Source organism: Bos grunniens, chromosome 1 (assembly GCF_055505025.1).
Source record: "Bos grunniens cultivar Pamir isolate PY7600 chromosome 1, Bosgru_T2T1.0, whole genome shotgun sequence".
Lineage (NCBI taxonomy): Eukaryota > Metazoa > Chordata > Mammalia > Artiodactyla > Bovidae > Bos > Bos grunniens.
The window spans coordinates 69,445,684-69,459,264 of NC_141165.1; the positions used below are offsets into that span (position 1 = coordinate 69,445,684).

At 33.5% G+C, this 13,581-nt stretch overlaps 1 protein-coding gene across 5 annotated transcripts in view; it reads left to right on the top strand.

Annotated features, from left to right (window-relative positions):
• PIK3CA (phosphatidylinositol-4,5-bisphosphate 3-kinase catalytic subunit alpha) overlaps positions 1–13,581 on the top strand; it is a 92,836-nt gene that overhangs the window by 60,017 nt on the left and 19,238 nt on the right. For all 5 annotated transcript variants that reach the window (XM_086395087.1, XM_086395124.1, XM_086395102.1 and 2 more), the window contains 6 exons: positions 331–576; positions 1,229–1,314; positions 4,712–4,817; positions 5,282–5,434; positions 5,531–5,665; positions 12,592–12,716. In XM_086395087.1, the coding sequence (XP_086251213.1) occupies positions 331–576; positions 1,229–1,314; positions 4,712–4,817; positions 5,282–5,434; positions 5,531–5,665; positions 12,592–12,716 (851 nt within the window). The remainder of the gene's footprint in view (positions 1–330; positions 577–1,228; positions 1,315–4,711; positions 4,818–5,281; positions 5,435–5,530; positions 5,666–12,591; positions 12,717–13,581) is intronic.

The window sequence follows — 13,581 nt, forward strand, 5'->3', positions numbered from 1 at the left end:
TTAATTCTTTCTTCTTTCTTTTTTTTTTTTTTTTCCAGTTGAAGGTAGAACTATAGTCTCAAAAGCTGACCTTGGTTTTTCTTTTCTTTTATACAATTTATATGCCAGGAGGTGCTTGGCTTATCTGCGCTGTAACCTGACTCCCAAATGTTAGTGTTTTAAATGTTATAAATATAGCAACTGCTAAAAAAAAAAATCTATAATGTTTGATTTGTTTAATCACCTTTGCAGATTAGTATGTAAATTATCTCATAATACTCTTTGCATTTGGCTTTTAAAATGAAACCTTACAAGAAATGGCTTCTCCCCTCCCACCTTAATCTCTTACAGTATATAAGAAGCTGTATAATGCTTGGGAGGATGCCCAATTTGATGCTGATGGCTAAAGAAAGCCTCTATTCTCAACTGCCAATGGACTGTTTTACAATGCCATCATATTCCAGACGCATCTCCACAGCTACGCCATATATGAATGGAGAAACATCTACAAAATCCCTTTGGGTTATAAATAGTGCACTCAGAATAAAAATTCTTTGTGCAACCTATGTGAATGTAAATATTCGAGACATTGACAAGGTAAGGTCAAGTGTTGCTGTTTATAATTGATATAAATTATTTTATATAAATCTTTTTTATTGAACTATATCATAATCTGTTGACCTGCAGTACGTTTTCAGTTGGCTAGAAAACATCTACCTTAGTTTGTAGTCCTTTTCTGTAATTCTAATAATTCTAATATCTGTAATTCTAAGCTCTTAAAACCAAACTTTTATAGAATTCATTTGGCAGGAAAACCTGACCTAGTCTGAAGCAAGGTTTTTTATAATCTTCATCCCACTTAGTGTAAATATCCATATGTTTTGTTGTAAAAATATTAATAACTTCTCTATGAAGTGCTGCTCTAACTGCTAAGAGTACTAAGTAATATTTAGTATATGTACCAATTTATCGTTCTGAAATTTGTAAAACTGAATTACATAACTGGCTTAAAAAGGGATTGTGGGCCTGCGTTGAAGACAGCAACATATTGGTGAAAAATGTACATCATTTATTAATTTACTATATATGGGAAGAAAAAGAGATCAGAAAAGCTACATCTGAACAAAAACTTTTAGTTGATTTTCTCATTCATATCAGTTAAGTTGTTTTGATAATGTTTAGTATTGGTCTTGTCTAGTATGTGTATGCGTATATGTATGTGTATACACATAACTTTTTTTCCCCTTAGATTTATGTTCGAACAGGTATCTACCATGGAGGAGAACCCTTATGTGATAATGTGAACACTCAAAGAGTACCTTGTTCCAATCCCAGGTAAGGAAGTATATGAATTTATATTTTCAAAAGTCATATTAGTGTTTAACAGTATAATAAATAGAAGTAGCATATTTTACATTATTAGTTTTATGCAAGTCATATATAATTCCAAGACATTTAATATAGAACATAAGGACATTCCATCAAATAAGTGTCTTCATTCGGGATCACTTTATTTATATTCTCTAAAATGTTACTGGAACAGTTTTTCTGATTCTCTTTCGTTGTGTCGAGGAGAAAACAGAATGTGGTTATAGTTTTGTGCTGATGATTCCTTACAGTAGGTCTAAAAACCTTGCATTTTATTCCTTTTTAAACTCCATTTCCATTAAGAAGTGAGAGTTGGCAAATAACTTCAGAGCTATACTACTCTGAGGCAGTTTCCTTTACAACACTCCCAAGAATACATGTTTATCACATTCAAGTAAAGAATTTTGGGGAACAAACCAATTTCTTAGTGGGAGGAGGAGTTATTGGAAATGTTTAAAAATGATTACCGCCTAGATAAAATGAAGAAATAAAAACGGTAGTATAATTCAGCAACTTTCCATCTTGCCGTTTCTTTGCCTTTGTTTATAGAATCATTGGGGAATAAAAGTTTATTCCTGAATATAGTAGTATTTTAAGATAACTCAAATTGGCTTTAAATGTTAAAGTAGACTTTTTAGACTAGCAGTAGAGCTAACTAATGGATCTTTCAGAAGTAAGTTTCATAATGAGTTCAGACTGAGTTCTAGAAAAGTCAGGGAAAAGTTCTGGTCTTGTCATTGCTAGAGGTGCCACCCTCCTAGACCATAGGTAGAGTTCAGAGAGATGGTAGCCTTCTCTACCAGGAAGAAGGAATATAATTGCCATCCTGCCTGAACCATTGTAGGTCAGAAAGCAGGTTAGAAGTTACGCTGTGGCAATAAACAAATTCAGAATCTTCTAAAATTTTTGTTAGACCAACAAAAGTTTGTTTCCCATTCGTACAGCATATCTGTCACAGGTTAAGTGGGTGCTTTTGCAAGGAGCATAAAAACAGTATTTGAGGAAATAATAGCCAGAAATTTCTAAATTTTGGTGAAAACTATAAAACCAACAACCTAAGGGGTTCAATAAGCCCAAGGAAAGACCCCAAAATATTGTTAGATAGATTTATCTTAATTCTTTCAAGTAACAAAAATAAACAGACTTTAGAAAAGTAAAAGGTAAATTTATTTAATGATATAAGATCAAAATGTCAAAATTTAATATATTAAAGTAGCTATTTAGAAAGGATTTCTGTTTTATTATCTTTTCTTTAAGAATATCTATAAGGTAAAATCCCTATGGAAGTAGTATAAAGACTTAAGTAAATTGTGGAGCTTTTCTGTACTTAAAAATCAGAGATAAAAATATATGAAGTTATTAGAAAGATAGAATCTTAAAAATTCTTACTGAGATTAAATGATTTTTCCAAATTTGTGCTTTCTATATGCTAAATAAATTAGATACTTTATGATTTCCATATAAATGTTACCAGTTATCTCCCAAAATCAGAATAAATTTGGAATATATATATATATATAAAACAATTGCTTAAAACTAAAGAACTTAATTGGGTGGTGCGTGTTTGTGTGGACTTTAGAAGAAGAAAAGAATATGCTTTAGTTGGTTAGCACAGTACTGAACAACTATAATACATTAATAAGACAGCTCTCTTAAAAAGTGTGCAGAAAATTTTTCATTAATTATGAGCAATTCAGAAGGTTTCAGTGTCGTAAAAAGCACTAGGTATGTTTGAGATACACCATCTAATTTTTCTTGAATTACTATGAACTTAACAAAGCTTACAGTATTTCTTTTCCCTGCATTTGTTGTTTGCTTTCCCTTTAGATTTCCTTCTAGCTCAGTTTCCCCATTTTAAATGTAAGTCTTCTCTGTGTAAATATGGACTAATTACTGTTCTAATTTCTTTATGTTATCTCATTTAATTTTTACAACAGCTGTATGAGAGTTGGTGCTGTTATTAGTCCCACTTCACAGATGAGAAAACAGACAAAGCAAGGGTTACACATTTAGTAAAATAGTAGAAACAAGATTTTACTCCAGTCTGACTTCTGAATTCATATTTTTAGCCATTACTGTTTTTTAATTAAAAAAAAAAAGAACTACTTATTGTATTTGGTTCTTTATAAGTATGTATACCAAATATAGACATAATTTCACATGTAACAACCAATAAGTTAAAGGGAACTTATGAAAATTTGAATAATTTATATCACTTTTTGTAGTAACTTTTTCCCTCTCATTATGTCAAGTTTTATTACTTCCTGTGAAGTACTCTGAAATTTAAATACTTTCTCCTTATGTATCTTTTATTTTATTTATCTACTGACTTATTTAAATTAATGGGCTCTTCTGAGTGAAACTATATCATACATAAGAGTAATTAAATATAATTTTAATCATAATAGGAAATTAATTTTATCTTTCTGTTTTTTAGTTTTTAGCTTTTTACTTTTTAGTTTCCTTTTTCTATTTCCATTTTCTATAAGTGAATTTGTTTTTCATTTTTACCAAAGTATAGCACAAATGCATAAAATTATACAAATCATGATTGTATAGTTAGTTCAGTGAATTATCACAACATGAATACCTATATAACCACTATGCTGGTCAAGAATTAGAACATTTACCCGCATTCCAAAAACCCCTCCTCAACTCCTTCCCAATCCATTAATCTTCTCTCCTCCCCAGAGGTAACTGTTGTAATGCTGTTAGTTTTGGTTGTTTCTAAATTTTATATAAATGGACTCAAGGAGTTGATATTCTTTTGTTCCTGGCTTCTTACAGTCAATATTATGTTATATTGTAAATAACTAGTGTTCATTTCCATTGATATACAGTATGCCATTATATGACCATACTACCATTTATCTATTTACTGTTAGACATTTGGATTTTTTTTGAAGTTTGGAGATACTATATATAATTCTGTTAGCATTCTGTTCAGGATTGCATACATTTGTGTGGTTTTATACCTAGAAATGGAGCCAAGTTATGGATCAGTTTTAGTAGATTATGGTTTCCAAATTGGTTGTACAAATTACACCTCCCCTAGCATGTATGAGATTTCCTGTTAATGCACATCCTTACCACCCCTTAGTATCATCAGTCTTTATCGTTTTAGCCATTCTCTTTTATAGTGTTATCTTTTTATTTTTGCATTTTCTGGATGACAGATGATACTGACTACTCTTTCATGTCTATTAGCCATTTAGATTTGATCTTCTAAAGTTTCTGTTCCAGTCAGTCTCTGAGCTGGTTTTCCTTTGATTTATCTTTCTTTTAGTGATTTGTAGGAATCATTTATATAGTCTGGATAAAGTCTTTTTTGGTAAATTCTTTTTTTCTTTAAAATTGTTCTTAGGTGGAATGAATGGCTGAATTACGATATATACATTCCTGATCTTCCTCGTGCTGCTCGACTTTGCCTTTCCATTTGTTCTGTTAAAGGCCGAAAGGGTGCTAAAGAGGTAAAGTATCAGAAAGAATGGTAATATTCACTCCTAAAAACCCCTGAATATACTGCTGATTGAATTTTTCAAGAAATGGATATTTTTTCCCTTACTTAAAAATTAATAAATCAAACATTTAAAAAGAATATATTGATTTAAAGAATAACTTAGTAGAGCTTCCAGAATTTATTTTATGATGAATATGTCCTCAGTTCATACTGATAAAACTTTTAATGTGCACAGTGACTACACGTAAATATGTCTTGCTTGCTTTGATTCATATTTCCCATTTATAATTTTAAAAATATGTGTACTTTCAAATGGGGAAAATGAAACTACACTTGGAAGAAAATTAATGTGACTTGTTATAGATACAATTTAAAAGGCAGTTGTTGAATTCTCCTTTCTGGCAAAGAAAAGTATTTTGAAATGTGTTTTATAATTTAATCTACAGAATAGTGAACATTTTTCTGTTTCTTAAGGAACACTGTCCATTGGCCTGGGGAAATATAAACTTGTTTGATTACACAGATACTCTAGTATCTGGAAAAATGGCTTTGAATCTTTGGCCAGTACCTCATGGACTAGAAGATTTGCTGAATCCTATTGGTGTTACTGGATCAAATCCAAATAAAGTAAGCTTTTTATTATCATAAATTAGATTTTTTTTCTTTTTTATGTGTGTGATAGTCAAGTATAATATGTATAATAACTTTTGTTCCATTTCTTAGGAAACTCCATGTTTAGAGTTGGAGTTTGACTGGTTCAGCAGTGTGGTAAAGTTTCCAGATATGTCAGTGATTGAAGAGCATGCCAATTGGTCTGTATCCCGTGAAGCAGGATTTAGTTATTCCCATGCAGGACTGGTAAGGCAAATCACAGAGTTTTCCTTAAATATCAGTCATAATCAGTGCATTTGTATACCTACTTTTACTCTTTGAACGGAAAAGGTTTCATGTGTTTTAGTTACACTGGCATCAGTATTACAGGCTCTAGAACAGTATTGCAATAGAATACAATCCTGTATGCTAATATTTTTTCTGCAGTCTGCTTCTTAGTTTAGCCTGCCTCGTTTAACAAATATTTTATTTAATACTGACTACACATATATATTTACTATACAGTAGGTTGTTGTTCAGTCACCCAACCATGTCCGATTCTTTGTGACTGCATAGACTGCAGCATGCCAGGTCTCCCTGTCCCTCACCTTCTCCTGAAGCTTGCCCAAGTTCAAGTCCCTTGCATCGATGATGCTATCCAGCCATCCTATCCTCTGATGCCCTCTTCTCCTTCTGCCCTCAATCTTTCCCATCATCAGGGATTTTTCCAATTAGTCGTATCTTCACATCAGGTGACCAAAATGCTAGGGCTTTATCTTCAGCATCAGTCCTTCCAATGAGTTTTCAGGGTTGATTTCCTTAAGATTGACTGGTTTGATCACATTACTGTCCAAGGGACTCTCAGGATCTTTTCCAGCACAACAGTTTGAAGGCATAATTCTTTGGTGCTCTGCCTTCTTTACGGTCCAGCTCTCACAACCGTACATGACCACTAGGAAGACTATAGCCTTGACTAGACGGAACTTTGTCAGCAGAGTGATGTCTCCACTTTTCAACACACTGTCTTAAGTTTGTCATAACTTTTCTTCCAAGGAGCAAGCATCTTAGTTTCATGGCTGCAGTCACCATCTGCAGTGATTTTGGAGCCCCCAAAAATAATGTCTGTCACTGTTTGCATTGTTGCCCCATCTATTTGCCATGAAGTGATGGGACCAGATGCCATCATCTTAGTTTTCTGAATGTTGAGCTTTAAGCCCACTTTTTCACTCTCCTCTTTCACTTTTATCAAGAGGCTCTTTAGTTCTTCTTCACTTTCTGCCATAAGGGTGGTGTCATCTGCATATCTGAGGTTATTGATATTTCTCCCAGCAATCTTGATTCCAGCTTGTGCTTCATCCAGCCCAGTGTTTCTCATGATGTACTCTGCATATAAGTTAAATAAACAGGGTGACAATATACAGCCTTGACGTACTCCTTTCCCTATTTGGAACCAGTCTGTTGTTCCATGTCCAGTTCTAACTGTTGCTTCCTGACCTGCATACAGATTTCTCAAGAGGCAGGTCAGGTGGTCTGGTATTCCCATCTCTTGAAGAATTTTCCACAGTTTGTTGTGATCCACACAGTCAGCGGCTTTGGCATAGTCAATAAAGCAGAAGTAGATGTTTTTCTGGAACTCTATTGCTTTTTCGATGATCCAACAGATGTTGGCAATTTGATCTCTGGTTCCTCTGCCTTTTCTAAATCCAGCTTGAACATCTGGAAGTTCACAGTTCATGTACTGTTGAAGCCTGGCTTGGAGAATCTTGAGCATTACTTTACTAGCGTGTGAGATGAGTGCAATTGTTTGGTAGTTTGAGCATTCTTTGGCATTGCCTTTCTTTGGGGTTGGAATGAAAACTGACCTTTTCCAGTCTTGTGGCCACTGCTGAGTTTTCCAAATTTGCTGGCAAATTGAGTGCAGCACTTTCACAGCATCATCTTTCAGGATTTGAAAAAGCTCAACTGGAATTCCATCACCTCCACTAGCTTTGTTTGTAGTGATGCTTCCTAAGGCCCACTTACTTCACATTCCAGGATGTCTGGCTCTAGGTGAGTGATCACACCATCATGATTATGTGGGTTGTGAAGATCTTTTATGTATAGTTCTTCTGTGTATTCTTGCCACCTCTTCTTAGTATTCCTTCTGCTTCTTTTAGGTCCCTACCATTGCTGTCCTTTATTGTGCCCATCTTTGCATGACATGTTCTCTTGGTATCTCTAATTTTCTTGAAGAGATCTCTAATCTTTCCTATTCTGTTGTTTTCCTCTATTTCTTTGCACTGATCACTGAGGAAAGCTTTCTTATCTCTCCTTACTATTCTTTGGAACTCTGCATTCAAATGGGTGTATCTTTCCTTTTTTCCTTTGCCTTTTGCTTCTCTTCTTTTCACAGCTATTTGTAAGGCCATCCCATCCACTAGTTTTATTGACCGCAGTGCTTCATAAGGTCCACTTGACTTCACACTCCAGAATGTCTGGCTGTGGGTGACAGATCACACCATTGTAGTTATCTGGTTCATTAAGATCTTTCTTGTACATTTCTTCCATGTATTGTTTCCATTTCTACTTGACCTTGACACAGTAGGTACCAGGTAATAAACTTGTGACCTAAAGAGACCTCTACTGTTTATACAGTGTGCTGGTTAAAATAGGCCTGAGACTGGTAAAAGCAGAAATATAAGATTACAAATTATGCTGAGTGCCATAAAGGAAATAATAGTGTGTCAAGAATAACGAACTGTTTGGGGAGAAAGGATAGTGTACCTTGGGCGCAGGAGAGACCTCTCTGGGATAGTAACTTTGAACTTGAAACCAAGGTGTATGTGTGTTGTTAACTGGGCCTAGAAGCAGAGGAAATAGCATATCACAATAGTCTATACCGGACTTCCCTGGTTGCTCAGTAGTAAAGCACTCAAATGCCAGTGCAGGAGATGCAAGTTCGATCTCTGGGTTGGAAAGATCCCTGGAGAAGGAGATGGCAATTCACTCCAGTTTTCTTGCCTAGGAAATCCCATGGATAAAGGAGCCTGGTGGGCTATAGTCCATGGGGCTGCAAAGGAGTTGGACATGGCTTAGCAGCTAAACAACAATAATAACAACATAGTCTCTGCTAGAAAACAGTATATATAAAATGGAGTTTAAATATTGATCTGTTTGTCTGATCTTGGCTGTAGTTTTAGAACCAGAATGTAACTGGGTTCAAGGATCATAAACTCTCCCTTATTTTTCAAGGCAAAAGTGTCAGTACTGAGAGAATATTTTTGTTCTTTGCTGTCTCTTTTCCCAGGTTCCTAATTTGTCACCTTTTTCTTTGGCCTAAAGATTATAGATAGACCATTCAATGAATGTGGGTCCTGAAACATGCCTGCCCCCAGTAATAGTGCACCCAGAGGCAGTCTGGAATCCTACACTTAGAAACTTTATTAGTTTAACTTTATTATTAATAGTTGTGTTCTCAGTAAGGAGTTTATCAAATTTTTGTAAATGGAATAATAATAATAGTGATAGTAATCTTCCTGGCTATGTACTTTCAAAGCTATGTACAAAATGTTTTGTTAAGTAGAAATTAATTTAAAGTCATTTCTGAATTCTGTCATTTACTAAAAGTACAATTAGCTTTTTTGACATTAAAAAAGGGATTCTCTTGCTTGAAAAATGTAACCACTACTTTGTACGTTTAATTCCTTGAATATATTTAACATGTATTAAGTGCTTAATATGTACTAAATGCCATTCCAATTACTTTTCACATATTACCTCATTTAATCTTAAAAGTAGTCTCAATGAGGGTAGGTGCTATTTTAACTCTTATTTTACCAGAAAAGAAAAGGTTTAAGGAGTTTAAGTTATCCAGTATCACTGTTAAATAAATATTAAGTCTTTTACTCTTAACCATTCTAACTTAGATAAACAGGATAATAAGCTTGATTCCTTAATTTTGAAATTAAGCATTTCTATAAAATGTCCATAACTCTATCCCATTAGTTATACCTAAAAATTAACTGAATTACAGAATTAGGTCACATACTTGAAAGCTCATTTATTTCCTATTTTATTCATATGTCAGTGAACTCAGTTTGCCACAGCCCATTTTAGCTTTTGAGTTTCCTTTTTTAGCAGTTCTAAGTTTTTTAAGGATTGATATTTTATGACATTTTCTTCCTAGAGAATTTTTTTTTTATTTCAAAGAAAAACTCTTTATTTTTGTAATAGAATAAAACTGATTCTATCTTTCAATTACCATTGTATCTATTGAAAACTTTCATAAATCTAAGATACAACAATGGGATTCTTAGTTTTCTTGTATCTTAAGATATTTTACTATTTAATCATTATTCATTAATTAATTCCAACTATGCTAAAATAATATGGAAATATAGAAGAATATAGAATAGAATAACTAGAAGGATGATACAATAGTGAGGTGAATCATCACTTTTACATCATCCTTCAGTCTTATTGCAATGCTCAATGTTTTCCATCATCTTTCCAGATGTATAAAGAAGTCTGCAAGCACCATCTTTGTAGTTTTTTGTTTTGTTAGTTTTTAGGCTTTCATTGAACACTGTTAATAATTTAGAATTTTTCCCTTTCCACTCACAGTGACAAAGAGAAGAAAACTTGACAGAGAAAAATATTTCACAAGTATTAAATCAGAGTGTGAATGCAAAGAAATGGATAATAGTGCTTTAAAGCAAAGTTTCTCAGCCTTAACACTGATGACATTTGGGGTCAAAAATTGCTTTGCTGTAGGGACTGTCCTGTTCATTACAGGATGTTTAGTAGCATCCCTGGCCTCTACACACTAGATGTCAGTAATATCACCACCACAGCTTGTAACAATCATAAATGTTATGTGTCCCAACACTATCAATGGTTCCTGGGAGGTAGATGGGACAAAATCACCCCAGTTGAGAACCACTACTCCAGACTTAAATGATGATGTTAAAATTGATCATATTCAGTGAAACATCAGATGACACTATCCTAGATGAATTTTCTCAAACTCAAGAGACAGTGAGTGAACAGTGTATCTCCAAGGACAAAAAATGACTAACACAAGTTAGTCATTCTGCAGGAATGACTTTATCACACGATATGTCTTAGTAAGAACCTGGACCACAAAAAAAATTTTTTAAATAAAAAAAACCTGGACACCACATCTTTTCCAGTATGCTTTTTAACTTTTATGATGTTGTGCACCAAAATTTACTTTGTAAGTAGCTAAATGCTACAGACAGTTGTGTATAAAAATAACTGGAAGGAAAAAAGTAATGTAGAAAAGTTTTAACTCCTTGGATTGATTATTCTGACTGATATCTATAAGTATAAAAAATAGAAATGTTTTGCACTTAAAAAGCAAAGAAGGTGGTTATCCTCTCTTCAACAAAATTATGAGTCATCAAAGTTTTCAAAAGTATTGTATTTTGAAAATGCAAGTATGAGAAGAAAAACCAAAAGTAATGATAAGCTAGAACTTAGGAGATATGTATTTGAAATCTGGAATCAGTATTCACAAGATGGATATGTTTCAGGCTCACACAGGACAGTTGATTAGCAAGTTTGTTGCATTGAACATATGTTGCCCGTTTTGGATTATAAATTTGGTTTTACTATGTTTAAATTCTTATTAAGATGTCTATTAAATTGTGTTTACCATATTTTATTCTTCTCTAAATTATTTTATTTTAAAAACAAAAGTAAAAGAACTAAGAGTCCATTGGAACCCAAATGATTAATGTTAATGACTTCTTTTTCTGATGAGTTGAAGGTTAAGTATTTATTCTTTTACCTAGACTATTACAGTAGCTTCCTACCTGGTCTCCCACTTGTCCCAGAACAGCCAGAATAATAAAATTATAAAAGATAAATCAAGTATTAATAACAGTATTTATCCTATAAATAACTTTCACTAAAAGTAAAATCCAAACCTTTTACCCTGACCTGCAAATTTTACATGCTGTGACTATGACCTCCTTTCAGTCCTCTCCCTCATCTACTGGACTTCAGATGCACTGATCTTCACCAAACTCTTTCTGTCCATGGGGCACTTTGACTCTTTCCTTCTTCTGCGGTAATCTTTCCCTGGTCTTAGTGTGGATGGTTCTTTCTTGGCATTTGGATAACAAATTAATATGTTCTTAGAGGCCATTTCTGAACACTCAGTCTAAAGTAACCACCCCATGCTTCTCTGTCACATCACTCACAGCATCTGTCTATGTTGACTCTCCAATAGCTTTATTTGTTCATTTAATTTTCCACTATAATAGAGTCTCTGTTAATACAGGGTGTTTTACTATTTTCTGAGCCAGGCAGTAAGAATAGGACCAAATTACACAATCCATGTAGTAAACATTTGTTGAGCGAATATGTGTCAGTAATATTTTGTTATGCTGTTGGATAAATTAACAGTATTTAAATATATAAAAACCAGGGGCTCCCCTGGTGGCTCAAATGATAAAAGAATCTGCCTGCAGTGCAGGAGACAAGACCTGGGTTTAATCCCTGAGTCAGGAAGGTTCCCTGGAGAAACAAATGGCTACCTACTCCAGTATTCTTGCCTGGGGAATTCTGTGGACAGATGAGCCTGGAAGGCTACAGTCCACAGGATCCAAAGAGTCAGACACAACTGAGTGACTGACACTTTGACTTCTTAAATAAAAACCAAGTATCATGGATGTCTGCTTTCATCTTTAGCCATTAGGAATAAGTATAATCCATCCTAAATGGCATGTGTTTTTCATCATATATTAATGTGTTCATAGTTATTCATTATGTGGCTTATATATTTGTGTTTAAAGGGAATAAATACATTACTTGGAATCTTGGAATTACACCAAAAGTTATGGTATTTTCATTTTAGTTTCCAAAATTCAGCGTGCAGTATTTTAAAGTGGGTTGTTGTGTGTGTTTGTTTGTTTTTCTTGTTTTCCCCTTATTTTTACTTTTGAAATTGGAAAGCCTTGCGGTGATTATAAGGATATATTTAGGCAAGGGTTATGAAAGAATTTAAACTAGTTCTCCCCTATCCCTGAAAATAAAGTCTTATAATGAGAATAAACTTTTTCAACAGTTAATAATCAATGTAAAGTTTATTGAAAGTTAATCCTTTTTTGCAGATCACTCATAAATCGAGGGAGAGGGTTAGGAAATATGACAAAGAAAATTATATAAGATATTACTTTATTTTACAGAGTAACAGACTAGCTAGAGACAATGAATTAAGAGAAAATGATAAAGAACAGCTCCGAGCAATTTGTACACGAGATCCTCTATCTGAAATCACTGAGCAAGAGAAAGATTTTCTGTGGAGCCACAGGTAAGTGTTAAGATAGAGTCTCTGTTTCTTCTATTTCACAAGAAAGAACTGACTTTGGCTTGATCTTGCCATGTTTCTGCCATTACCTATTAGAGTAAATAAAGCATAATTAATACTTTTTTTATTATAAGCTTTATCCTTTTTTAAATTATGGATGTAGATCAGTATTTCTAGAAAATCATGGTGCATTGGTACTAAACTTACAGATTAAAGGCTTTTTTAAAATTCTAAATCCGTAACATGACCTTTTCTTAGATTTGGTTTTTTGGTTTTGTTTTCAAATAAAATTTAAGATCCACCCCCCCAAAAAGTACCTGTAGTTTTAGACCCATTTAATTCTGATTTAGTTGGCCTAGATATTTTCCATTTTTAAGAGTTCCTTCCATTTTTCATATTTTCTTATGCTTCCTGAAAGTAACAATGTAATGCCCTATTTTTACGTTTGAAGAAATTACCCTACAGCTTGGTAAGTGTACACTGGTTTATTTAAATAAAGTTGCAGTGCATTTCTGCAGAAAGTTCATTTAAATGTAAGTTTTGTCCACTGACCACAGTAGAAGTGGGAACTCTTCCCATGGTTCATGATTAATAATAGAAACTATGTAAAGAATGTTGTAAATTTATAATTTTTCCTAAGTAGTTGTCCTCCATTTGGATTTTCCTTTTGTCTTCCATGCCATTTATAACTGTCTCTAAATATATATAGGTGCAGCTATAGTGTTAAACAAAGATTTGTTTTGATTTTAAGAAAGGCTAGTCATGGTAAGAAATTTTAAAAATGTTTGGAACTTCTTAGAGATCGCATAGTTGAAAATTTAGACATTTAGGTCTTTTGGATAACATGTAAGAATGTTTTTTATTTTGT